The sequence below is a fragment of the Musca autumnalis genome, unplaced genomic scaffold, assembly GCF_047663935.1.
Source record: "Musca autumnalis isolate F117 unplaced genomic scaffold, ASM4766393v1 scaffold_2, whole genome shotgun sequence".
NCBI lineage: Eukaryota > Metazoa > Arthropoda > Insecta > Diptera > Muscidae > Musca > Musca autumnalis.
Window position 1 is genome coordinate 183,192,547 of NW_027411755.1, and position 27,391 is coordinate 183,219,937.

Consider the following 27,391-nt stretch of genomic DNA (forward strand, 5'->3'; position numbering starts at 1 on the left):
CTTATGCCCGCCTAATAGCACGTTGACTTCAAGAGTAAGTTCCCCAAATCTTGGGTCATCAGGGTTCATACCACGAAGCTCATCAAGCGCATTTGCCAATACTACTTATGAGTTTAAGTTATGCGGTGGTTTGCCAATCTGAATAAAGAATATCGAAGCTAGTCAGAAAGTAGCCCTGTCCTCCAAGGACCACTTAAATGAGAAGTCCTAGGTTTTGCCGGTGCGTCAACAAGCCAAAATGTCAAGCAAGAGAAGACAATACAGATAATCATATTACGGAGAGACATAGGTCTTTATTATAATCTATAAAGTTGTTTAATTTGTACAAATATGTCTTTATTGATAAACTTATATTTAACTTATATTTTATTTTTAAACACACAAATTAACAAACTAAAATTCGAATAATTATATACAAATATACGTTTTACAGAAATATGCAATCCTTAAATCTACATTTCGAATGGAATGGAAAGGGGGGCAGAAAATACTTTGTCAATTAACATAACATTTTTTGAAAAAAAAAATTAACCTCATCTAAATAATGCCGAAATAAAGACGAAGATAGCTAATACTATTGCCTCCCTTACAGCAAGCCGACCAGCCGAATTGTGATGGTCATGTTGATGATGATGCTTATGATCGTGGTTGTGATGATTATGATTGTTTACATTGTAGTCTGTGGGGGCGGTTCTTCCTATGTTCATCATATCCGAAAAGCTTGTTGAAGTCTCCTTATTCGATCCCTCACAAACCGTATTTGCAATGGCCTCATTTACGGTAGCCTTTAAAATACGGAAATTCACAGAATTTGGAAACAGTTCGCCATAAATGAATTCCTGTAGGCGATTGGAAAGAACCCACAAATTGTGATTGCCATCAACTTTCACATCACTTGGAAACAGCATTTCAACGGGATGCATATAAACACGACCTTGGGTCTTGGGACTATATTCACCACTGGTGGATTTCCAACAGGCCACAGCATTTAAATTTGGCAGGGTATAGAATAAAACCTCAGTTTCCTGATCCAAAAATGATGCTCCCGATTGGGCATTTGTGCCACGAGAACCCAAAATTTTAAATTCCTTATAAATCTGACCCTCAGTGGCCAATGTTTTGTTGCGCAGAATTTTCGTATTCACCGAAAACTCCATGGTCGAGGTCAAGGGATGGAAATATAATGTTGAGAAACCATCTTCCTGCACTTTGCTCAATGACAAGCCATACAAACCATCATCCCATTGAAACATATGACCACCAATACTGAAATTTCCCGACATTGGATCTGGATGGAAGAAATGATGTTGGACACGCCATGATTCCTGTTTTTTCCATGAATATACCACCAAGCCGGGATTACCCAAATCACCAGCATAGGCATAGGTATCTGCACAATCACCATCTTCAATGGCCAAATTGGCAAAGAAGGAATTCTCCTTCACTTGATTGGCCGGAAATATGTGGCGTCTAAGGAGATCATCGTTATGTAAATCATATACCAATAGCTGGGACGGACCAAATATTTGTGTGTCTTCCAAAACACCATCTAAACGTGAATCCAATACCCACAAGCGACCACAACGATCAGCTCGAACACGAAAGGGTGACACCAACTCTGGGTCCATTTCGTCCAAATTGTGGGCCTCCCAACTGGGATAGGGAATTAGGGCGGGAGATTTTGTTGAGTTATCTGAAAAAAGAGAGGGAAGAGAAAAGGGGTGGAAATTAGAAAATTAAGTAAAAGAGAGAAATTATCAATTATTATCAAAAGAAAGAACAAATTACCGGTATCATAGGGAATGTAAGCAGTGGACCTAAGCGAGTTTAACATTGTTAAAGCCAGGACTTATCTTGGTACCTCATTCTCAAGTGGACACTAACCTCCACGTCGTATAAATTGAGGAGCTGCCTTCAACACCCATTAAATGTGGCGAAATAACATGTGCCGAACGTTTACCCATAAGAACTATAAAGACTTGGTTGAGCGTCGGGTTAGTAATCCATTCCTATAAAAATATCCTACCATCTAAAGATTACGACCCGCCCCAAACGTTTTAAGGAGCATGATGTGCAAATCTGCATCTTTATAGAGAATATGCAGCTGATTTTACTGCCATAGGTGTCATGGACTGATCTTCAGACTTGTAATATTCGTCTTATCAGCGCCCATGTCCCTACACCGAAGACAAGAACGAACAGACCAACACTTCCACGGCGGTGAGTTCTTTGATACCGGATTGACCCCGAAGCAAACAACGCCCGTGTTCCGAACAGCCGCTATGGTTTTTCAATGATGCGAGCAGCATATCCCGCAATTCCTGCTCCGGATTCTTAGGTCTTTGGTCCAGAAAACTCAGGATCAATATGGATGTGTTCGGTTCGTCACATTCGCATCTACCACACTCAAACTTCGGTGAAATACAATGGATGCCGGAAGTGGTTGCTTATCAGGGGTGTGGCTGCTCTGGAATCCTCCATGTCAGGGACTACGACAGGGACTATGCTGCTGCTTGCTGCGTGAACACAGTTGGTGTGTCATATGAGACTCCCCGCAGTCCCTCAACGGCAGCCGCACAGGCAGCTTTTAAAACCAGCCGTTGCTGTTCCAATCCCTAAAAATACATCATTCATACAATTTACTTGCAATGTACTCCGAGGTAAGACCGAGAAAATAGTAAATTAATGAGTCGGAAGAAGCTTAACAGGAACTGCAGCTTACAGCGTTGTGATTACAACGTGCGAAGGAAGGATCACACCAGAAATGGAGGTGGGGGATTAGCTTTGACCAGTCCGTTCAATAGAGACCTATCTCAATTGGGTCGTCAGGAACTACCGAGTCAGTCAGGTGTGGAACTATCGAGGTATTAGTTACCTAACGTATACATCCCGACGATAAATAGCTGTATTTCAGGTTATATGCCCAATATTAGCACGCTTTTGGAAGGTCATAACCGTCTGGACATTTTGAGTTGTGGCATTCGGTCCTCGAAAATGACTTGAGGGGTATACGTCGTGGTGCTTTATGTGAGTACCTATCTTGCGGTCTACCTCACAGTGCTCTTAACACCGGGTGAATACAATGTGTCTACCAAAGCCCCCGCACAGGAAGTACGAGTACCAATTCGCTCACACGTATTTGGACGTGATCTCCTCCTTGGTTAGGAGCAGAGCCTTTCTAAACTCCTGCCTTTCTTTGGGTCAGGCACCCGGTTGAAGTGCAACTCCACACTCGAGCCGAAGCTCTCCCCGCGATTTGGGTCTGAGGGGTATGAAGTCGAGGGGTTTTACATGATTCTCGCCTTGACGGCTCTAACCATGGTGCACCATTGCACCCGGGGTCGCGATACAATGCGTCGGCCAGCGCCCCTTTGGGATTACCCAGAGTACTCTTAGAGAGTGGTAGCTCTCCACAGAATCCCCAAGTCTATCCCGCAGGTACCAATTCGAAGATCCACAATTATGGGCTTCACTTCCCTCTTGGTAAGGTCGCTGTTCCATAGGTCGCAGCACCCTGTTGATAATGCAACTCCACATCGAGCCGAAGCTCTACCCGCGATTGGGGTCCAAACCACAACCACCGCGTTGCAACCGATAGGTGCCTCTCCATAGTCAGGCTAGATCAACAGATCTAGGGGCTCCTGACTCCCGCGGTACCAGAAAGTCTCCGGTCAGACTTCGTAGTCGAAACTACTACCAGTTTTTGTTCCATACAACACGGTACTGGTCACCCAAAGTGAGAAAGAGTTTAGGCACGATCGGGGAATGGGAAGAGTGCCACACAAGTGTTCCACTGATGTAGCAGTCTAGTCATCACGTTTACATGGACGTAGCTTCCTCACCTCTTCCGCTCTGAAGCTGGCGAACGGCAACCTATTATGTTTGAAAGTGCCCCGACAAAATCTAAAAGATCTGTGATGGCATGGTGGAGAGTTGAGATTCCCCATTATTCCATACCACCGGTTCCTGAAGTCCTCATAATGAGGACACTCACACAACAGATGCAGCCAGTCTTAGACTGGAGCCCCACAACTGCACGATGAAGTGCCAGAAAGGTTTCTACCATGCAAAAATGCATTGAAAGCCCCATGCCCAGTCAACAAGAATCCCAGATGAAGTTCGTCATGGCAAAAGTAACATCCGGGATAAACCTAAATGTTACTCGCCCATTCTCGCACTCGTTCCATCTAGATTGCCATCTAGATGTTACGAGATCACGCAGCCGCGCCTTGCGATTCAAGGCACCCAGGCTCTCCACACCTTCTACTGCCCATTCAGTGGGAACAATCGGCAAATCTCTCTTGGCTAAAAATGACACGTTTGCACGTATCACTTCCATGTCAAGAGGAGGAACACCCAACAACACCTGCATAGCCTCAGTAGACACTGTGCGGCATACAGTGAGACAAGCCAGCATCATAATGCGCTGACATGACATTGTCTTACAATACCCATACCCAGTAACTGTAGTGAGCCATATGGAGGCCGTATGTTGCACAGGCAACAACGTGAGTGATGAAATTCATCCTCTCACCCGTTGTGATGTCCAAATACCGCACTTCAGTCTTATACGAGAGACTTCGATCATCGAAGACGACGCTCGGATGTCGATTACCAGACAATCACCTTGAGACACTTGAGCAGCATTGGCACACTCTTCTCTCTAGTGACTTGGACACCAACCCTGCTACCCCAAGTGCCAACAATAGACATCATTCTCGATCCCAACTGTTCCATCTCAGAACGAGATTGAGCCTCAACCAGAATGAGCAAATCGTCTGCAAAAGCACAGACCTTGCAAAGAGAGCTGAGTTGTTGCAGTAGTGGATCCATCATAAGGTTTCAAATACATGGACCGCTGCGGACAACCCCGAACAACATCAATGGAAACTCTATTGTTTGCACCAATAGACGTTACGTTGACTGACCCGAAGAGGTGCTCAAGTTATTTTAATCGACAGTTTGTCAAGCACCCCGGGAGTGACAGAACGAAAAGAAGAGTACAACGTCGCATTAGATCTCTTCCTACTGAGGATGAACCACCACAATTTGCAATGGATGATGCTGCGAATGCCATCAGGAATGCTAAATCGTCCAAAAAGTGGTCCTGATGGAATCCCCATGGGAATACAGAAACAGCTGCATGTGCCGCGAGTTGAGTACCACATCAAAGTGAACAACCTGTCGCTAGCCACCCATATCGTGCTCGAAGTCTGGAAAATGGACAGGTTGGTACCGCTTCTAAAACCAGGCAAGGATGCCAGCTAAGGATAATCGTTCAGACTATTTTCATTTTTGTCGCCCAGCTTCAGAAATAACTATCCAGACAGCAGACATTGAGCAGACAACCCTCCGGTCAAGTCTGGAACGTTGAATAATCAATTATATGTGTGGACGCCAGTCAGGAACAAGAAGTCCAAACAGCATCAAGATCGTAACGTATGTGGATGATTGTACGTTCCTGGCGTGAGGTACCTTCCCTGATGACATTTATTAATGACTGAACTCCTATTTAACCGATCTTAATTTCTTTTTCCACGCGAGGAATATGCAGATATCCGCCACTAAATCTACGACCACTCTGTTCACCACATGGACGGATCAGGTGAGAAGAGAGTTGAATGTCGTGGTCGATGGCAGTAGAATTCCGACCAATTGCTCCGAAATTCTAAGGGTCACATTCGACAGCACGTTCCCGTCGTCTGAGAATGCCGCAGCTTTTTTGGTACAAACTGAAATGTAGGAACAAGGCCCTCAAATCTCTAGCCGGCAGCACTTGAGGTGCAGATAAAAAACCTTGTTGACCACGTTTAGGTCGGTCTGTGGTAAGCTATGCGGCGCCAGTTTTGTCCGCAGGTGTAAGTGGAACGCAATGAAAAAATATTCAAACTTGTCAGAATGCTGACCTGAGAACCGCAACAGGGTGCAACCTCATGTCTTCAGTAGACCATCTACATGAGGAGACAAAGATTCTTCCAGTACAGCTGTACTTGCTCGGGTGTTACAGTGAGAGCCATCCCAATCACCATCTGGTGGGTAGGCCCGACACACTCAGGCACATCAAGAAGGATCTTCACGTTCTAGAGAGGGAGGTCCAACGTGCAGGAGAGTACCCCAACAAGCATATCAAGCAGGCTTGAATAACATTCACACGGACGCTGTTGCTAAGGCTATAAGCAAATGTAGTGAGAATAAAATCCTCGGAATACATCCATCATCTATCACAGCTGAGGAGTATCAGCTGCCACGACAAACCACAGTAGTTTGGCTCAACTACGCTCGGGATATTGCAGTCGCCTGAATTCTTATAGGATCGATTACTCCAGGGGATCTGTAGTTAGATGAGTAGGTTTGGCAGGGCAGTTGAAAAGGTGCAGTATGTTGTGTGGATGCATGAGCTAGATTGAGCAGAAGAACAAACACACAAACATACAATAAAAGACATTGTTAAAACAATAACAACCCGGGATACAACCTAACATTGACAATAATATTTATATGTATGTGTTTACTTAATCTATGACAAATTTTTCAAATTTGAGGTGCAAAATTTATGTAAAATAATATGTATGTATGTATTTTGCCACCAGCTTCCAATGACAATCATACATACATACCTACATTACCCTACCTTGAAAACAGTCATATTCGATGATTAATCTCAATATTATTGTTTGCCAATTTAATTAAAGAATATTCAAATAAATTTTGTCAATGTTCAGTCAGCCATAATTTTGAGATACTCGTACATGCATTGTACATATGTATGTACATATGTATGTATTTATTTTTATTTATTAATTTTTATTGATTTGTAAACAATTTTGTGATTTTGTCAAATTGCCATAACAAGCAGACAGATTGACTGCAGACTAATCGACTGAACGAATCTTTTTAAACCTAAATGCCTGCCGGCCTGTTGATCTAAACTTTTATGGAGGCGATGCTAAATGCTATTTAAAGATCATTTAACTCTTGTTTACCGCCCTAATTACAGCGCGAGAGACAAGTTTGCCAATGGCAAATACAATTTTAGAGATGTGTTAAAATCGATATTTACATGTTAATTATCAAGCACTGCTGATTAGTAGTGTTTGTTTTTGTTTCTGCTAAATTAAGATTCCAATAATTAATGAGCGTTGAAGGTGTTAACTCGTTAACGTGACAAGGTGAAGGTATTTTAAGTTAATAAAATGTTAGAAATTTGAAATAATTTTATTACGGTTTAAAGGTCGGTTGTATTGAGTCGATATTAACTGTCATATAAAGTGACCACTAACTTAAAACTTTTGGCGCATCGACTTCTTCCGAATCCTTCTATACCTTTAACAAAATTACATTCATTAATTAGAAAACGTGGATGCTTAAAACAATTTTTTTGGGTGACCCTCAGACTAGAAGATGCGGATTTTTTTAAATAATTTTTTGGGTGACCCTCAGACTGGAAAACGTGTTTTTTAACAATTTTTTTGGGTAACCCTCTGACCAGAAAACGTGGATTTTTTAAACAATTTTTTTTGAGTGACACTCAGACTAGAAAGCGTAGATTTTTTAAACAATTTTTTGGTTGACCCTTAGACTAGAAAACGTGGATTTTTTAAACAATTTTTTTGGGTGATCCTCAGACTAGAAAACGTGGATTTTTAAACAATTTTTGGGTGACCCCCAGACTAGAAAACGTGGATTTATTTAAATATTTTTTCTGGGTGGCCCTTAGACTAGCAAACGTGGATTTTTTAAACAATTTTTTGGGTGACCCTCAGACTAGAAAACGTGGATTTTTTAAACAATTTTTGGGTGACCCCCAGACTAGAAAACGTGGATTTATTTAAATATTTTTTCTGGGTGGCCCTTAGACTAGCAAACGTGGATTTTTTAAACAATTTTTTGGGTGACCCTCAGACTAGAAAACGTGGATTTTTTAAACAATTTTTTGGGTGACCCTCAGACTAGAAAACGTGGATTTTTTAAACAATTTTTTGGGTGACCCTCAGACAAGACAACGTGGATTTTTTAAACAATTTTTTGGGTGACCCCCAGACAAGAAAACGTGGATTTTTTAAACAATTTTTTGGGTGACCCCCAGACAAGAAAACGTGGATTTTTTAAAATTTTTTTGGGTGAACCTCAGACAAGGAAACGTGGATTTTTAAAAAATTTTTTGGGTGACCCTCAGACAAGAAAACGTGGATTTTTTAAACAATTTTTTCGATGACCCTCAGACTAAAATAGTGGATTTTTTAAACAACTTTTTGGATGACCCTCAGACTAAAATAGTGGATTTTTTAAACAATTTTTGGATTGATCCTCAGACTAGAAATGTGGATTTTTTTTAAACAATTTTTTGGATGACCCTAAGACTAAAATAGTGGATTTTTTAAACAATTTTTTGATTTATCCTCAGACCAGAAAACGTGGATTTTTTAAACAATTTTTTTTGGGTGACCCTCAGACTAGAAAACGTGGATTTTTTAAACAATTTTTTTTTGGGTGACCCTCAGACTAGAAAAGTTGGATTTTTTAAACATTTTTGGGGTGACCCTCAGACTAGAAAACGTGGTTTCGTAAACAATTTTTTTGTGTAACCCTCAGGCCAGAAAACGTGGATTTTTTAAACAAATTTTGTTGGTGAACCTTAGACTAGAAAACGTGGATTTTTTAAACAAATTTTGTGGGTGACCCTCAGACTAGAAAACGTGGATTTTTAAAGAATTTTTTTTTTTTGGTGACCCTCAGGCTAGAAAATGTTGATTTTTAAACAATTTTTTTGGGTGACCCTCAGACTAGAAAATGTTGATTTTTAAACAATTTTTTTTGGGTGACCCTCAGACTAGAAAATGTTGATTTTTTAAACAATTTTTTTTAAAAGAAATTTCTTCTCCCAAACTAAATTTATATTTATGTTTTGGTTGTAGTTGAGCATAATCATCGAATTAATTTTGAATACTGCAGGAAAAAATCATCCAAATATTTTCCGATGATTCTTAATTTTAAAAATAAAAATTCCAAATTTAAAAATAACAAATTATAAAATCTACAACAACAGCAGCAACAACAAAAATAATAAATAGAACGACCCACACAAGATAGTCATCATCCATCTATCGGCTGGCTACCTTGGCCACCTTGTCTTTAGAAAATTGTAAAAGCATTATGAATGTTTTGTGGTGGCAGTCTCGCTGTCTGTCAGTCACCCAGTCAATTGATTGAAATCTTTTCATTTCACTGAAACTTTTTATTAATTAACAGCCGCGCCACCACCTACATTGAGCAAATATCAAACACATTACGACATTTATGCTTTTATTTATAAAAAATCAAAATTCCATTTTTTTAGAATGGGAAATTATGTCAAGGATTCATTGTTCTGGGTCTGTTTAAACAAAATGTTAACCTCACGGATCCCAAATACTAACAGAAATTTGGACCAATAAATATTTTTTTCATAGAACTTTTATATGACTAATTTTCCAATCGGATATGGATACCTTCAAATGGGTACCGACTAGGGAACATGTGACTGCTATGATCGGTGGTAACCACAAAGCTATTGGATTTAGTTAAGTTTGACAGAGCAGTTGAAAAGGTGCAGAGTGTCGTACGGGCCTACGCGGGTCTGTGCCGCATGCTGGGCAGATGTTTTGCACGATGCCATCGACCTCCGTTCTCCGAGGACCTATAAATTCCATGTACGGGTCATTAGAGCCAGGCTCGAGCCAGATAGGTCTGTATTGAACAGACTGGTGCAATAGGAAAGCTTATCCTCTTCTGGTGCGATCCTTCCTCAGTACGTTGTAACCATTATAACGATGTAAGCTGCAGTTGTTGTTGAGCTTGGTTTCCTGCATCGCCGCGACCTTCTTCCGACTCAGACCACAGACCGGTATCGAAGAACCCGCCGCCGGGGGATTGACGGTGAGGTCAGTGTCAACTTCAGATGGAAGAGGAAACAAAATAAGTCTTCGCAATGTTAAAGCCCCAAACCAAGGGTCTGGAATTTTTTTTTATATAGAAAAAAAGTCCCAAACCAAGGGTATTGATTTTTTCTATAGAAAAAATACCTAAACCAAATGTCTGGAATTTTTTTCTGTAGAAACAAGTCCCAAACCAAGGGTCGAAACTTTTCTTGCATAGAAAAAAGTCCAAAACCAAGGGTCTGGAATTTTTTTCTATAGAAAAAAGTCCAAAACCAAGGGTCTGGAATTTTTTTCTATAGAAAAAAGACCCAAACCAAGGGTCTGGAATTTTTTTCTATAGAAAAAAGACCCAAACCAAGGGTCTGGAATTTTTTTCTATAGAAAAAAAGACCCAAACCAAGGGTCTGGAATTTTTTTCTATAGAAAAAAAGACCCAAACCAAGGGTCTGGAATTTTTTTCTATAGAAAAAAGACCCAAACCAAGGGTCTGGAATTTTTTTCTATAGAAAAAAGACCCAAACCAAGGGTCTGGAATTTTTTTCTATAGAAAAAAAGTCCTAAAGCAAGGGTCTGGAATTTTTTCTATAGAAAAAAGTCCCAAACCAAGGGTCTGGAATTTTTTTCTATAGAAAAAAGTCCCAAACCAAGGGTCTGGAATTTTTTTCTATAGAAAAAAGTCCCAAACCAAGGGTCTGGAATTTTTTTCTATAGAAAAAAGTCCCAAACCACGGGTCTGAAATTTTTTTCTATAGAAAAAAGTCCCAAACCAAGGGTCTGGAAATTTTTTTCTACAGAAAAAAGTCCCAAATTTAGAGTCTGGAAATTTTTTTCTATAGAAAAAAGTCCCAAACCAAGGGTCTGGAATTTTTTTCTATAGAAAAAAAGTCCTAAAGCAAGGGTCTGGAATTTTTTCTATAGAAAAAAGTCCCAAACCAAGGGTCTGGAATTTTTTTCTATAGAAAAAAGACCCAAACCAAGGGTCTGGAATTTTTTCTATAGAAAAACGACCCAAACCAAGGGTCTGGAATTTTTTTCTATAGAAAAAAGACCCAAACCAAGGGTCTGGAATTTTTTTTCTATAGAAAAAAAGTCCTAAAGCAAGGGTCTGGAATTTTTTCTATAGAAAAAAGTCCCAAACCAAGGGTCTGGAATTTTTTTCTATAGAAAAAAGTCCCAAACCAAGGGTCTGGAATTTTTTTCTATAGAAAAAAGTGCCAAACCAAGGGTCTGGAATTTTTTTCTATAGAAAAAAGTCCCAAACCAAGGGTCTGGAATTTTTTTCTATAGAAAAAAGTCCCAAACCAAGGGTCTGGAATTTTTTCTATAGAAAAAAGTCCCAAACCAAGGGTCTGGAATTTTTTTCTATAGAAAAAAGTCCCAAACCACGGGTCTGAAATTTTTTTCTATAGAAAAAAGTCCCAAACCAAGGGTCTGGAAATTTTTTTCTATAGAAAAAAGTCCCAAATTAAGAGTCTGGAAATTTTTTCTATAGAAAAAAGTCCCAAACCAAGGGTCTGGAATTTTTTTCTATAGAAAAAAAGTCCTAAAGCAAGGGTCTGGAATTTTTTCTATAGAAAAAAGTCCCAAACCAAGGGTCTGGAATTTTTTTCTATAGAAAAAAGTCCCAAACCAAGGGTCTGGAATTTTTTTCTATAGAAAAAAGTCCCAAACCAAGGGTCTGGAATTTTTTTCTATAGAAAAAAGTCCCAAACCAAGGGTCTGGAATTTTTTTCTATAGAAAAAAGTCCCAAACCAAGGGTCTGGAATTTTTTTCTATAGAAAAAAGTCCCAAACCAAGGGTCTGGAATTTTTTTCTATAGAAAAAATTCCCAAACCAAGGGTCTGGAATTTTTTTCTATAGAAAAAATTCCCAAACCAAGGGTCTGGAATTTTTTTCTATAGAAAAAATTCCCAAACCAAGGGTCTGGAATTTTTTTCTATAGAAAAAATTCCCAAACCAAGGTCTGGAATTTTTTTCTATAGAAAAAATTCCCAAACCAAGGGTCTGGAATTTTTTTCTATAGACAAAAATTCCCAAACCAAGGGTCTGGAATTTTTTTCTATAGAAAAAATTCCCAAACCAAGGGTCTGGAATTTTTTTCTATAGACAAAAATTCCCAAACCAAGGGTCTGGAATTTTTTCCTATAGATAAAGGCCCAAAGCAAGAGTCTGGCACTTTTTTCTATAGAAAAAACTGCCAATCCAAGAGTCTGGAATTTGTCTCTATAGAAAAAAGCGCCAAACCAATGGTCTGGAATTTTTTTGTATAGAAAAAAGTCCCAGACCAAGGGACTATAAAAGGGTCTGGAGACCAAGACCATGCACCCTGACTTCCATGATTCCCAAAATATCGAAAAAAATCCTATGGGAACCAACTTTATTGGCTGGTGCCTACGATAAGGGTCAGTCATAGATGACAAAAATTGAGGAAATATATGTATATTTCTAAAGAAATCAACCCGATCGAGCTTTTCTTCCCTCCTATTCCCTCTCCCCTTCCCCTATGAGTCATTAAGCCATACATGGCTACATTTTTTGTCAACAATCTCAAATATCTTCAACTCCATATACAACAAAAAGCCCGCTTAGCAAATTATCAACAAAAATGTTTGTTTTGTTCACACGTCGTAGTATAATTACCGCTACATTAACCATACGGATACCCTTCTTGTGTTCGCATCTTGGTAATTAACTTTACTCACCATTTAGATCAATGTAGGCCAACGAAGCTGGTACTCCTTCCCGCCAACGCGGTAATGTAACAAATAGCCGCGACTTGTATACCTCAATGCCGAATGGTATGACATTTTCAGGTTTAAATTCAAATGCTTCTATTGCCTGCCAACGTACCTCCGCATTGGCATATTTAAAATCCATTTCTTTCCATTCGTAGGCAATGCGTAAATTGTCATTTGCCTCAGCCGATGGCATTGTGAATCTGAATCCGCCGAAAGCAAATAACAGCAACAACGCCCACTTCTTCATCATTATGTGGTGGAATACAAATTCGGTGGTGTGGCGTTTGTACTTCTTAACAACAGGCATTATTTCCGCACACTTATCTCAGTGATGATGGTTTTGCCACCAATTCTCAAATGGAGTTTGTTTTAAGTCTTGCTTCTGAAAATACGATTTGAAAGAAGCAAAAAGAGAAAGGAATTATTTTTTCAGCATAATGGAACATAATTTGAAGTGAAGTCTTAGTTCTTAAATTCTAAAACTATTGACCTTGAAATTCCATCAAGATCTGGTTTTGCGTTTGTTTTGTTATTTCAATTCAATGATTCAACCAATGTGATTTCTGCAATTGCTTATTATGTTGTTGTAGTTGTTGTTGATGATTGTGGTATGTGAAATGTGTACTTTTGATTGTCTGCTGCCACTTGAGCATTGTCAAGTGTGTTTCATATCTTTATGATCTGTTCAAATCAATTAGAAGCACAACCTTCATGATATACCATGTTCAAAACTCTAGCAAAGCTCATATTTAAAATCAGAATACACAGTTTAATGGCACTTGTATTAGAATGGCAATGAATGTAATGGTTTAAATAGAACAATCTTTGTATATAATTATGTCAAACCTCTGCACTAATCGGTTGTTTCTTCATTGAAGCCATTATCCGGCCAAAATATGCTATGTCGACACCAGCGACAAGTCATGTAAATTGAAACCGACGCAACCGACAATGAGAACAAGTTCAGCAGCAAGTGGAACAAGTCAAAACTCACCAGGTTATTAGTTGAGCAAACAATTTTCGGAATAATGAATACCTTTACATGGCTAACCAGATAATAAATTCGGATACGCACTCGAACAAACAAATACATTAAGAAAGTCATGAGGTATTTTGTTTTTATACCCATTCGATTCGATTTTTGAATATTTCTAAAAAATATTCAATATACCCATTTAGATTCCAAAAGCCTATGATAACGAATTTCGGAAACTTGTGATGGTTTACGTAATTTAGTGACTATTGTAAAATTAAAACCGAAATAATTTTGTATACCCTACACCACTACGTGACCAAAAAGATTGTAACGCATCGAAATAATGGTCGTAGACCCATACTTATACATATATACCAAAATGAATGTCTCGACGAGCTGAGTCGATCTGGCTATGTGTGTCCGTCCGTCTGTCCATCTAAACTTTGTAATCACGCTGCAGGTCGAAATTTTGATCGGATCGTCACCTAATTTTGGTTGTTGATGGGGGTCCCGGAGGGAAAGAAGCCTATTGATTTTGGTGATGCTCGGATAATATTTAGGGCCCGGAATGCGCAAAACGTTTATTTGGAGAAAAAGTCAACGTTTTTTCTAAATCAAGTATCTCAGCTTCTATAAGGGGTATACCAAAAGCAAGACATGAAAATGACAGTAGAAAATATCACCTTTCTAACGATGCACATTGGTCGCAAATGTGAATTCTTTGGCCAAAAGACAATTTTTTGACATTCTTCTTTTGAGTTTTTTCTTCGCAATATTGAAGTAAACACTCCAAAACAACAAAAACAAATATTGTTTATTCCAAATTTGCATTTACGGTTAGACGAGAAGGAGTCAAAATAGAGATTTGTTTACTGTGTTATTAATCGAGTTGAGTGCGCAGTATTTTGTGATAATTTGTGGGTTATAAAGTCGCAATAAGTAAAAATGTTATGGTAAAACTGAAATATGGAGAAGAAAGACGATTGTAAATAGAATCATTTTCCAAAAAGAACAGAAGAAAAATTCGGTATAAGAACAAAGTTATCAACATATTTCTGGAACATTGTTAAATTCGTACATTTTGTTTTAATGGTTAAATTGTTCTGGACCGAAATAATTTTGATCGCTAGTGGTCGATGTTAGAAAAAATCAAAATTACTTTGATGTGTATTCTTTAATAAAAAAAATCATTTCAAGATGCGATTCGTTGCGATAAATGATGCACAATTTTTTCAGGCTACATCAAATTCCGAAATATTTCATATTCGGCTGGTACAAATTTAATTCTAAGAAACACAATTTTGAACCGATTTTCCTGAAAACTTGGTATTTTTATTTTATGAGTCCAGAGAATATTTCAACCAAAAATTGTCGACATAGGTCAACGTTGGGGTATAGCCCCCATATTAGGGTACCCCCAATTTAAGATAATTTGAAAATTTTAGCCATATTTTTAAGCCGATTTAGCTTCATTTTGATTTCTTAGAAGATACGAACCCTTCGCACCAAAAATTATAAACAAAAGGTCGAAGTTTTAGTTTAGACCCCATACAATGGGATCACCCTGTTTAATATATTTTAATGGTTTTTTGGTTTTTCAGGGTGAAAATAATTCTGAATTAATATTTTGTGACAGTAATTATAAATAAAACTAAATATCAATAGAAAGGGGCGTACAAATAGTTTTGGCCAGAAAAATTGGATTTCAGACCATGTGCGATGTAACGTAGGTTGTCGTAGGTATTCAAATAACAACAATATCGCAATAGCCGCTAATAGAACGCAACGTTTCATGTTTGCGATTTTAATAATAATGACGAATATCACAGCTTTGGTTGGGGATCTTCCAAAAGCAAAGTCTGACTATGAAAGTAGAAAATCCCATCTTTACAATGATGTTGGTGTAGGTGTCCAAATAACGGAGATATCCCAATAGTCGGTAATACATCCCTTTTTTTAATTGTTTATTAATCACGCCACACGTCGCAATTGTGATTGCATCGTCACGAAATTTTGGGTATTAATAGGTTGTGACACCTATTAGGAAAGAACCTATTGTTTTTGGTAATGGTCGGATATTATTCAGGTGTCGGAATGTGAAAAAAACTTAACATTTATTTCAAAGCGAATATCTCTCTTCTGTAAGAGGTATATCGAAAGCAAAATCTCGCAGGGAAAGTAGAAAATATCACATTTACAACGATGAGAAGTAGGTTGTCATAGGTGGTCAAACAACAGAGATATCGCAACATTCGGTAATGCATCCCTTTTTCCATTTTTTGTGCAATCACACTACAGGTCGGAATTTTGATCGGATCTTCACGAAATTTTGGGGGTTGATGGGGGTCTAACAAAGAAAGAAGCCTACTGATACTTGTTATATACTTTTTTTCTTTCTTTATGACTGAGTTGAATCGGCTGCTGCGTTGGATTTGAATGCGAAAAGGGTCAGGTAACTGTTTTCCAACATTTGGTTTTCTAAAACGCGATTTTTATATGTTGAGTTTGATTTTGGTTCAAAATCAATGACAAATTTCATTGACAGAACGTCAGAACTTATTCATGTTATGGCCACTCACAATTTGTACAATTTTTTATTTATTATTGTCTTATCAGGACGAAAAGGGCTTCAAAAATATTTCATATCTGCAAATTGGCAATAATGTTTGTATACATAGACGTTATCAAACTCAACCTTTGTCTTCTAGCAATTTACATGCGATATGCGTGATGAGCTGAATTAAACCACCAGCGGAACGATCGTAGCATATTGGTTGGGTGTGTGGAACTTCGCTAGAATTCACTTTTTCAATACAAAACTCCTTAGGTCATGTCAGCTCGATTAAGTCAATTAATTGAAAAATTTTTTATTGCCTCATTTTAAAGTAAAGGTACGAGTAGAATAGAATATGTTGCAAAAATTGTCGAGTCGATCGGACAAAAATTAGCTGAGATATGAGCGTTAGAATGAGAAAATTCATTGTGATTTGTATAGAAGTTTTAAACGCAGTTTTCTCGAAATTGCACTTTTGAATGCGGTGCCCACTGTAGCTCGAAAACGGATGATACGACCTTCATGTGTTTTTGTGGGATTATTATACACATAAAAAGCTTTTAAAATCGAAATTTTGAGTTTGACAGTTCACAATTTATTTTTAAAAAATAATATTTTTTAATTCCGTTTCGCTTAAGTTCAAGTCTATTAGGTTCTTTATGATCCCACAAAAACATATGCAGAGCGGTCTGATCGTTGTGATAGTTACAACGTGCTAAGGAAGGATCACCAAAAGTGGAAGGAAGGGATAAGTTTTCCTATTGCACCAGTCTGTTCAATACATACCTATCTCGCTTGTGCGTGGCTCTAATGAATTTATGGGGTCAGGTGTGGAAGTGCCGAGGTAGACTTGTCGAATGTATGCATCCCGCCGATAAATAGTTTTACTCCAGGTTATAAGTCTAACATTAGCCGGCTTGTGGAAGGTTATAACCGTTTCGTCTTGGGGGACTCCCTCAGAAATTACCTGAGAGCATAGTGCTAGCTGAGCAGATTGATGGGGACGCCCCTACCAGAATTAGTAAAGTGTGTCGCCATCATGGCACCTGGTCTGACAAATGACGTCATTTCGCAATCCGTCGTTTCTTTTGGGTCAGACCATCTCCCAATCAGCAGACCTTTGGATTGCATCACCTATGAACATCGCACTTTCAGATTGATGGGGACGCCCCTACCAGAATTAGTAAAGTGTGTCGCCATCATGGCACCTGGTCTGACAAATGACGTCATTTCGCAATCCGTCGTTTCTTTTGGGTCAGACCATCTCCCAATCAGCAGACCTTTGGATTGCATCACCTATGAACCTCGCACTTTCATCAATCGCGGGACAGCTAATTGGACTAGTTTCAGAGAGTTCAGTTCCGAACATCAAAACTGCTGCAGCAGCTCGCCAAATACCTGCTGGTCAAATACCCGAAGAGAAATCAAATTTCCCAGCAGTGGCGACGGGATGAGAAGAGTACTAGGCCTCATTAGATCCTTTCCTGCCGAGGAGGAACCAACACACTTTACAATAGATAATGTTGCGAATGTCATCAGAAACTCTAAATTATCCAAAGCGTTGACCCCTTAAGGCATTTTCATGATAATCTCACAAAAGTTCCCAACATGTCGATAGCCAACCACATCGTTTTCGAAGTCTGGAAAATGGGCAGGATGGTCCCGCTACTGAAGCCAGCCAAGGATGACGGAAAAGGTGAATCATATATACCGATTTGGCAAAGACCCTTGAGGCTTCAATCCTCCCCAGAGTCGGAAGTAGCTATAGGGTTGTTGATCATTAGGATGGGTTCCATAAGCAGCACAGCACGACAACTGCGCTTGGACGCCATCTCGACACATATTAGTCGAGGACTCAGGCAGAGAAAGCCGTACGACAGAACAGCGATGGTGGCGCTCGACTTATCAAAAGCCTACTGTACTGTCAAGTACTCCACGATGTTTGAGGACATTGATCAGACTACCCTCCGGCTATGTTTGAAACGTTGGATAATCAATTATATGTGTGGACGCCAGTCGTACGTTTAATTCAGGTACAAAAAAATCGAATCCGCTCATAGTGAAACAGTGAGTTCCGGCTGGTGGGGTGATATCTCCAGAACTATTTAACCTCAACCTATCCTATATTTCACGGCATTAAAATCGTAACGTATGTGGATGATTGTACCTTCTCTGATGGCATTTGTGAAAGGCTGAACTCCTATTTTACTCATCTTACCACCTTTTTCATCCAGAGGAATATGCAAATATCCGCTACTAAATCTGCGGTCACTCTGTTCACTACATGGAACACTACAGGTGAGCACACACATTCATGTTGTCGAATGTCGTGCGCGCATGCCACTACTAGGTGCGACAAGCTGTGATCTAGGAACAAGGTCCAAAGTCCCTAGCCGGCAGTACTTGGAGAGCAGACAAAGAATACATGTTGACCACATATAACGCGATAATTCGGTCTGTGGTAAGCTATGCGACGACAGTATGTCCCGCAAATATAAGTGCGATGCGATGAAAAAAGCTTCAAACCTGTAAGAAAGCCGCCATGAGAACTGCAACAGTTTGTCTCCTCATGTCATCAGTGGACCATCCGCATGAGGGGACAACGATTCTTTCACTACGGCAACACAATGACATGGCCTAATTGAAATACTTGCTCGGGTGTTACCTTGAGATTCATCCAAATCATATTATGGTGGCATACCAGGAGGGATCTTCATGATCTAGAGGGAAAAGTCAAACGATATAGGAGAGAACCCCTAGATCAGCAAGTCTATCAAGCAGGTTTGAATAGCATTCACACTGATGCATTAAACAATCATCGTGTAAATGCACGAGTAGGATGTTGCAGCCATATAGCAAGGTTTAATGACACAGTGCAAAACATCTGACCATCATGTCATACAGGACCGCACTACCCACTACACCTTTTCAACTGCCCTGCCAAACCTACTATACTAACTTTGTGGTTACAACCAAAAGAAGCAGCCACATTCCTAGACAGGAGATAGAGCCAGGACCGGATGCTGGCTTCCCGATTAATGTGTCCGAAAAGAGCCACTCCTTCATACATCTTCAGCACAAAATACCAGTAATGTCCAGATTTGTCACTTTTACAATGGAATATCCATAGCCTTACACCAATTATGACCCGAAATGTCCAAAAACACTGGCCACATGGCGTTCTTGTAAAATATGAAAATTTATGGATTTTATTTGAGAGGGCTGATTTGATCCAAAGCTCCGATTTGCTCGATTTTACTAGCGAGTGGGAGTACTCGAAGAGTGCAAGCCAAAAATTCCGATAAGCTCGGTTTTACTCGCGAGTGGGAGTACTCGAAGAGTACAATTTTTTCAAGAAGTTTACTCTTCACTTTCTTTTATTTGGGAGCGCTCGCGAGAACTCCTGGTTTAAAAATAAGAGTGGGAGTGAAAATGTTCGAAATAGTACGAGTTTACTCAATGAGTAAAATCGAGCAGGAAAAAATTATTTATTTTTTAGCCGTCTGTGTGTGTAGTAGCTAACGGGGAAGTTGAGGAAGGGCAAGTTGAAGAAGGGCAAGTTGAGGGGTGTGGACAAGATAAAGTTTACAGATCCAATTTGTATCTATCAATATAAGCATATGATGCTTGCAAAAAAATAAAAAAAAATTGAATTTTGGAAATGCAAAACAGTGTTGGTATCTGTACCTTAAAACTTTCAAATATCCGATTGATGCAAATATGCATATTTATGCAAAAATATAAATAATGTTTGTTATTTTTTCAAGAAATGGGGTTGAGCCTAATTGTCGTTGTTTCCCTCTTGGTTTGGTAAGGGTATTAAAATAATTTTTGCAAAATGTTGCAATGAACAAAAAGACCCGACAAATAAAGCGCCACTCCCAGATTCGTACTTTTGTAATATGACCTCGACAATTAGATTTTGACAAATCAAACAGCTGAATGTTTGATTGGAATGTGTGAACAATAAAAGTCATGCATTTATTTTGTCACGGCCAACGCGCTTCTTTCTTCGCAATGCCCGAAATAAAAGTGGTCTTCTTTATTTTTAAGCCATTCAATTCCAAAATGCAATATCATTTGGCAATACAATAAAACCATATGGCCTCATTCAACAGTGGCTCAAAACATGTTGAGGTAATCTTCTTTGATCTAATCTTTGGGGATGATATTATCTAAAATGCGTCTTTTGTCTCTCCGTCTGTCTGTCGGTGTGGTGGCTAAATGACAGCTGTTGTTGTTTGGTTAACTTTGATGTGCTGCTAATGATCGCAGACACAAAATTCTTCAAAGAATTTAATTTTTGTTGTTTTTGAAGACCTTTTATCCAAACTTTGAGTTTGTTGTTGGGTGAATGCTACAAGTAACAGCAACAACAACTAATATTAGCGGTATTTGTTTTAAATGTTTCAAATGCAATCGATTTAATACAAAACTACTGAGACCAGGGCGTTTTTGTGTGTTTGCGTTTCGGTTTATTGCTTAGAGTTGGTAACAACAGCAACAACAACACTGCCTAAATTGATAAATGACTCGATTCGGTCAATTTTTTATTCCCTTTCTATTTGCATTAATTATCAAATTAGTATCCGTCTAATTTATTAACATCGTATACCCTCTCCCATCATTCCTACCGTTAAGCCATTGTCGGTTATCCATTGGATTTGTTCGAAATTGTTCTTTTAAATGGATGGGAAATCGCCTTGTAATCGACATGAACGACAAGCGATTTAGGTAATAAAGATAAGCGGCTTCTGAATGGCTTGTAAAACCCTCATAAGTCAATTCTTTTCGAAGAAAGGCCTATTGTCCACTATTATTGTGTTTTTTTATTAAAGATGGTCTTTTTATGTCTTTATACTAATTAGGCAAACCCAAAAGCAAAGGAGTGTGGGGAGAACCAAAATCAACACCAACATTGAAAAAAAAATAAAAATTTCTTAAGGTTAAGATTGGCTTAAGGTTAGTAAACTAAAAAAGAATTTTTATTTTCGATATTTTTTAGTTATACCATAATTTTCCAACTGGCTAGGGTAGCCCCGGTATTTTTCCCGCTCCTTGACTACGTAGGTGATGAATAGATACCTAATGGTTTTAGACCCCAAGTATGTTTGGACGAAATCCGTTTCAGACAATTTGGGGTCGATTTAGCCATGTTCGTCCGCATTTCTGTCCGATTCAGTCAGCAGTCGTAATATTTTGTCCAAACATAAAGTTAGAATATGGGCTATATCGGTCCACTCCCCACTTGGGTACCTCCTCCACTAAAGTTCAAAATTTGTTGCTAAAATGGTATATTTCTACAACAAATAGATCAGGTTCGAACATGGAATATCCGTGCACTTCTTCGGATACCTCCCACACAACATTTCAGTAAAGTGCAGTTTAAGATCTCCTCTAAAATCAGTTTTATTTATTGCAGCAGGCTGTATTCGGGTCCCTTATTACAACAGTACAAGTTTTTTTCTGGGGCAAGTCTATTCGTCTCGAAAAAATGACACGAAAGCTGTAAAAAACATACGGTCACCATGTGCACGACAACTTTTGAACCGTAGACAGGGTTAGGGTGCTTAACGATCCACTCCTTCCGGTACCTCCCCACAAATATTCAAAAATATTTTCTAAAAATATGTATATAAGAAAATCTTCTGGGTTGCTATAACAAGACCATAAGAAGAACATTTGGTCTTCTATAAGAAGACCTTGTGGTCTTCTATAAGAATACCTTGTGGTCTTCTATAAGAAGATCTTGTGGTTTTCTATAAGGGGGCCTCCTGCCTTCTATAAGAAGACCTTGTGATCCTCTATAAGAAGGCCATGTGGTCTTCTATAAGAAGGCCATGTGGTCTTCTATAAGAAGGCCATGTGGTCTTCTATAAGAAGACCTTGTGGTCTTCTATAAGAATACCTTGTGGTCTTCTATAAGAATACCTTGTGGTCTTCTAAAAGAAGGCCATGTGGTCTTCTATAAGAAGACCTTGTGGTCTTCTATAAGAAGACCTTGTGGTCTTCTATAAGAATACCTTGTGGTCTTCTATAAGAGAACCTTCTGAACTTCTATAAGAAGACCCTCTTAACTTCTATAAGCAGACCTAGTGTTCTCCTATAAGAAGACCTTGTGGTCTTCTATAAGAAGACCTTGTGGTCTTCTATAAGAAGACCTTGTGGTCTTCTATAAGAAGGCCATGTGGTCTTCTATAAGAAGGCCATGTTGTCTTCTATAAGAAGATACTCTTGACTTCTATAGGCAGACCTAGTGATCTCCTGTAAGAATTCTTTGTGGTCGTCTATAAGAAGACCTTGTGGTCTTCTATAAGAAGGCCATGTGGTCTTCTATAAGAAGGTCATGTGGTCCTCTATAAGAAGACCGTGTGGTCTTCTATAAGAAGACTTTTTGGTCTTCTAAAAGAAGGCTTTTTGGTCTTCAATAGGAAGACCATGTGGGGTTCTATGAGAAGACCATGTGGTATTCTATAAGAAGGCCATGTGGTCCTCTATAAGAAGACCATGTGGTCTTCTATAAGAAGGCCATGCGGGGTTCTATAAGAAGACCTTGTGGTCTTCTATAAGAAGACCTTGTGGTCTTCTATAAGAAGACCTTGTGATCTTCTATAAGAAGACCTTGTGGTATTGTATAAGAAGACCTTGTGGTCTTCTATAAGAAGACCTTGTGGTCTTCTATAAGAAGACCTTCTGGGCTTCTATAAGAAGACCCTCTTGACCTTGTGGTTTTCTATAAGAAGACCTTGTGGTTCTCTATATGAAAACCATGTGGTCTTTTATAAGAAAGCCATGTGGTCTTCTATATGAAGACCTTCTGGACTTCTATAAGAAGACCCTGTTATTTTCTACAAGCAGACCTAGTGCTCTCCTATAAGAAGACCATGTGGTCTTCTATAAGGATACCCTCTTGACTTCTATAAGCAGACCTAGTGCTCTCCTATAAGAAGACCTTGTGGTCTTCTATAAGAAGGCCATGTGGTCTTCTATAAGAAGGCCATGTGGTCTTTTATAAGAAGGTCATGTGGTCTTCTATAAGAAGACAATGTGGTCTTCTATAAGAAGACAATGTGGTCTTCTATAAGAAGGCTGTGTCGTCTTCTATAAGAAGGCTGTGTCGTCTTCTATAAGAAGACCATGTGATCTTCTATATGATGACCTTCTGGACTTCTATATGAAGACCTTCTTGACTTAGTGCTCTCCTATAAGAAGAACTTCTGGTCTTCTAAAAGAAGACCATGTGGTCTTCTATAAGAAGACTATGTGGTCTTCTATAAGAAGACCTTGTGGCCTTCTATAAGAAGACCTTGTGGTCTTTCATAAAATTCCATGTGGTCTTCTGAAAGAAAACCTTGTGGTCTTCTATAAGAAGACCATATGGTATTCTATAAGAAGACTTGTGGTCTTCTATAAAAAGACCATGTGGTCTTCTATAAGAAGACAATGTGGTCTTCTATAAGAAGACAATGTGGTCTTCTATAAGAAGACAATGTGGTCTTCTATAAGAAGGCCGTGTCGTCTTCTATACGAAGACCATGTGATCTTCTATATAATGACCTTCTGGACTTCTATATGAAGACCTTCTTGACTTCTATAAGAAGACCCTCTTGACTTAGTGCTCACCTATAAGATGACCTTGTGGTCTTCTATAAGAAGATCATGTGGTCTTCTATAAGAAGACCATGTGGTCCTCTATAAGAAGACCTTGTGCTCTTCCATAAGGATTCCTTGTGGTCTTCTGTAAGAAAACCTTGTGGTCTTCTATAATAAAAACATGTGGTCCTCTATAAGAAGACCATGTGGTCTTCTATAAGAAGACCTTGTGGTCTACTATAAGAAGACCTTGTGGTCTTCTATAAGAAGACCTTTTGGTGTTCTATAAGAAGACCTTGTGGTCTTCTATAAGAAGACCATGTGGTCTTCTATAAGAAGACCTTGTGGTCTTCTATAAGAAGACCTTGTGGTCTTCTGTAAGAGGACCTTGTGGTCTTCTATAAGAAGACCATGTGGTCTTCTATAAGAAGACCATGTGGTCTTCTATAAGAAGACCTTGTGGTCTACTATAAGAAGACCTTGTGGTCTTCTATAAGAAGACCTTTTGGTGTTCTATAAGAAGACCTTGTGGTCTTCTATAAGAAAACCTTGTGGTCTTCTATTAGTGGACCTTGTGGTCTTCTATAAGAAGACCTTGTGGTCTTCTATAAGAGGACCATCTGGACTTCTATAAAAAGACCCTCTTGACTTCTATAAGAAGACCTTGTGGTCTTCTATAAGAAGAGCTTGTGGTCTTCTAAAAGAAGATTTTTGGTCTTCTATAAGAAACCATTGTGGTCTTCTATAAGAAAACCTTGTGGTCTTCTATAAGAAGACCTTGTGGTCTCCTATAAGAAGACCTTGTGGTCTTCTATACAAAGACCTTCTGGTCTTCTATAAGAAGACCTTGTGGTCTTCTATAAGAAAATCTTGTGGTCTTCTATAAGCAGACCTTGTCTATAAGAGGACCATGAGGTCTTCTATAAGATGACAGTGAGGCCTTCTATAAGAAGACCATGAGGTCGTCTATAAGAAGACCATGAGATCTTCTATAAAAAGTCCATGAGGTTTTCTTTTCTATAAGAAGACCTTGTGGTCTTCTATGAGAAGACCTTGTCGTCTTCTATGAGAAGCCCTTGTGCTCTTCTATATGAATACCTTGTGGTCTTCTATAAGAAGACCTTGTGGTCTTCTATAAGAAGGCCATGTGGTCTTCTATAAGAAGGCCATGTGGTCTTCTATAAGAAGACCCTCTTGACTTCCATAAGCAGACCAGGTGCTCTCCTATAAGAAGACCTTGTGGTCTTCTATAAAAAGACCTTGAGGTCTTCTATAAGGAGGCCTTCTGGACTTAGACCTTAGAAGACTTAGAACGCTCCTATAAGAAAATCTTCTGGGTTCCTATAACAAGACCTTGTGGTCTTCTGTAAGAAGAATTTTTGGTCTTCTATAAGAAATCCTTGTGGTCTTCTCTATGAAGGATTTTTGGTCTTCTATATGAAGAACTTTTGGTCTTCTGTAAGAAGGCCTTCTGGACTTAGACCTTGTGCTCTCCTATAAGAAAATCTTCTGGGTCCCTATAAAAAAAAACTTTGTGGTCTTCTAAAATAAGACCTATTGGACTTCTATAGAAAGACCTACTGGTCTTCTATAGAAAGACTTTCGGGCTCTTTTCAAATTACCTTCTGGTATTTTATAACAAGACTACGTGGTCATGCATTAGGAAACCTTGTGGTCTTCTTCAAGAAGACCCTTAATTGTTGTACAGATGAAGACGCTCTGGTCCCTCTGGAATTTTATATGATGTGTTCCTGGTTTTCTGTAAGATGAACTAAAGAGCGATTAGCGTCTCTAGCTTTCTATTGAAAATTCTGAAAAGGTTACTAGGTCTGGATGGAAGTTCCAACTTAAATCCTAATCTAATAAGTTAAGCGCAATACGCATTTACTAGTAGCAAAGCTATGGAAACTGCACTACAAGAGGTAGTAGGTCACATCGAGAAGAATATGTACGGCTCAATTTGTACACTAACGGCATTGTTAGACGTAGAGCTGTGTCAAGCTCGAGTCAATTCACAATGCTTTAACTTATCTGGGTATCTCCTCTCTCCTTATTGAGTGGATTAATAGGATGCTGGAGAGATGACTTATCAACTCTTTCGGGTACCACCCACAAAAAACCCTGTCGGATCGTTTTGAAATTTTTTTTCAGCAGGCTGTCTTTGCGACGGCACATTTTTTGGGGTGATGTCCATACTTCTTGTGACAAATGCCTAAAAGATCCAAGAAAGCCTACCGGCACCAACTAAACTTGATAGCACGTAAGATAACCCTCGAGGCTAGAAACCGATACGTTGTACATCGTATTATTTCTTGCAGACTCGAATTATGAATATTGACGACATCGGACCGCTTTTTCGGGTACCTCCCACACAAAGTTTGGAAAGAGTGTCGTTTAAGGACTTGTCTGGGATCGTTGTGTATGCGGCCCTGGTAATGACGGTACAATTTTTTTGTGGGGCAAATCCATACTTCCTGAGAAATTGGACCAAAAACTTCAAAAACTCTTCTATACATACGTCTGAAGTATTGTGTTCACTTATTTTCTTTAGGTCCGAGGCTGATAGTTTCGTATCTTTTTTTTTTTGGAAAGCCCATACGTACTTTAAGTCTTTCTTTCATTCGAAAATCAAGCAGATTTTCATGATGCTTAATAGTATTCCAAACTTGACCGCACTGTCATTGGTATTTATTTTACTTTTTTTCACACTACGCCCCCTTTTTGGGAATCCAACAAACAACAGTTCTAAAAAAAGCATTTAAATTCTCCCACAATACAACACAAAAGGGAATTAATTGATAATTTTTTTGCATTAACAGTTTGTTGCACTTTGTTGCGCTGATTAGTATTCACATGACAGAATTTGTAGTTGGCGGAAGACAGGTTAATGCACATCCGGACACATGGATTTTTGTTTTTGCATTTGTTTTATGGGATATGAAAATAAAATGTTTCCCTTAGTTATTATTTAATTTCCATTGTCACTTGTTCACATTACTTTGTGGCTGTGTTTGTATTCGCATTTCGGTGTGTGTGACCAAATTCTTTTTGGACAGATTTAGTTTCACATGTTTGTTTCTTAAGTCTTTTGTTTGGAAGAACGACATTCCCATGAGATTTTAAAGATTAAACCTTGAGACACTAATTTTGTTGTTTGTTTTTTTTTTTCTTCTTTTATTATTTCTACTTCTCTTTCTGATATTATATTACACAAAGCCGAGCACAAATTTGTTTACATATTTTTAAATAGCTATTTCACATGTCTGTGCCAATAAGAATTTAAAATCACAAAACAAACGTTTTTGTTTATTTATTTTTTTTCTCATGTCAATCTCATTATTAAACTACTAACCTAATACAAGTATCACTGGTATTTATTGTTGTTGTCGTTTCTCGTTAACATTAAAACAAAGCTGACTACAGAGATTATTGTTAATATCTTAATCGTCGCACACGCTTCACACTTAAACGCTAATAAGCCGTAATGTCGTCAGTCCAACAACCGTAGTAAACAACCACCAACCGTTCTGCGTAACGTTCAAACTTAAACTGACTGTTTTAGTCGGTAAGACTCACAGACTGAGTGAATGGTTGAAGTCGACTCAGTGAATC

The 27,391-nt window shown here is 38.7% G+C and overlaps 1 protein-coding gene across 1 annotated transcript; it reads right to left on the reverse strand.

Annotated features, from left to right (window-relative positions):
• Positions 1–273: 273 nt before the first annotated feature.
• yellow-b (L-dopachrome tautomerase yellow-b) lies at positions 274–27,391 on the reverse strand. Its single transcript, XM_073970252.1, has 3 exons — positions 27,132–27,391; positions 12,621–13,038; positions 274–1,693 (listed from the first exon to the last, which is right to left on the reverse strand). The coding sequence occupies exons 2-3, from the start codon at positions 12,961–12,963 to the stop codon at positions 534–536; spliced, it is 1,503 nt and encodes a 500-aa protein (XP_073826353.1). The 5' UTR covers positions 12,964–13,038; positions 27,132–27,391; the 3' UTR covers positions 274–533.

Excerpts from the sequence above, each read along its gene's own strand:
- yellow-b (XM_073970252.1), bottom strand. The coding sequence starts at position 12,963 with ATGCCTGTTGTTAAGAAGTACAAACGCCACACCACCGAATTTGTATTC. Across the intron at positions 1,694-12,620 it reads GGCCTACATTGATCTAAATG|ATAACTCAACAAAATCTCCC; the intron begins GTGAGTAAAGTT and ends CTCTTTTTTCAG.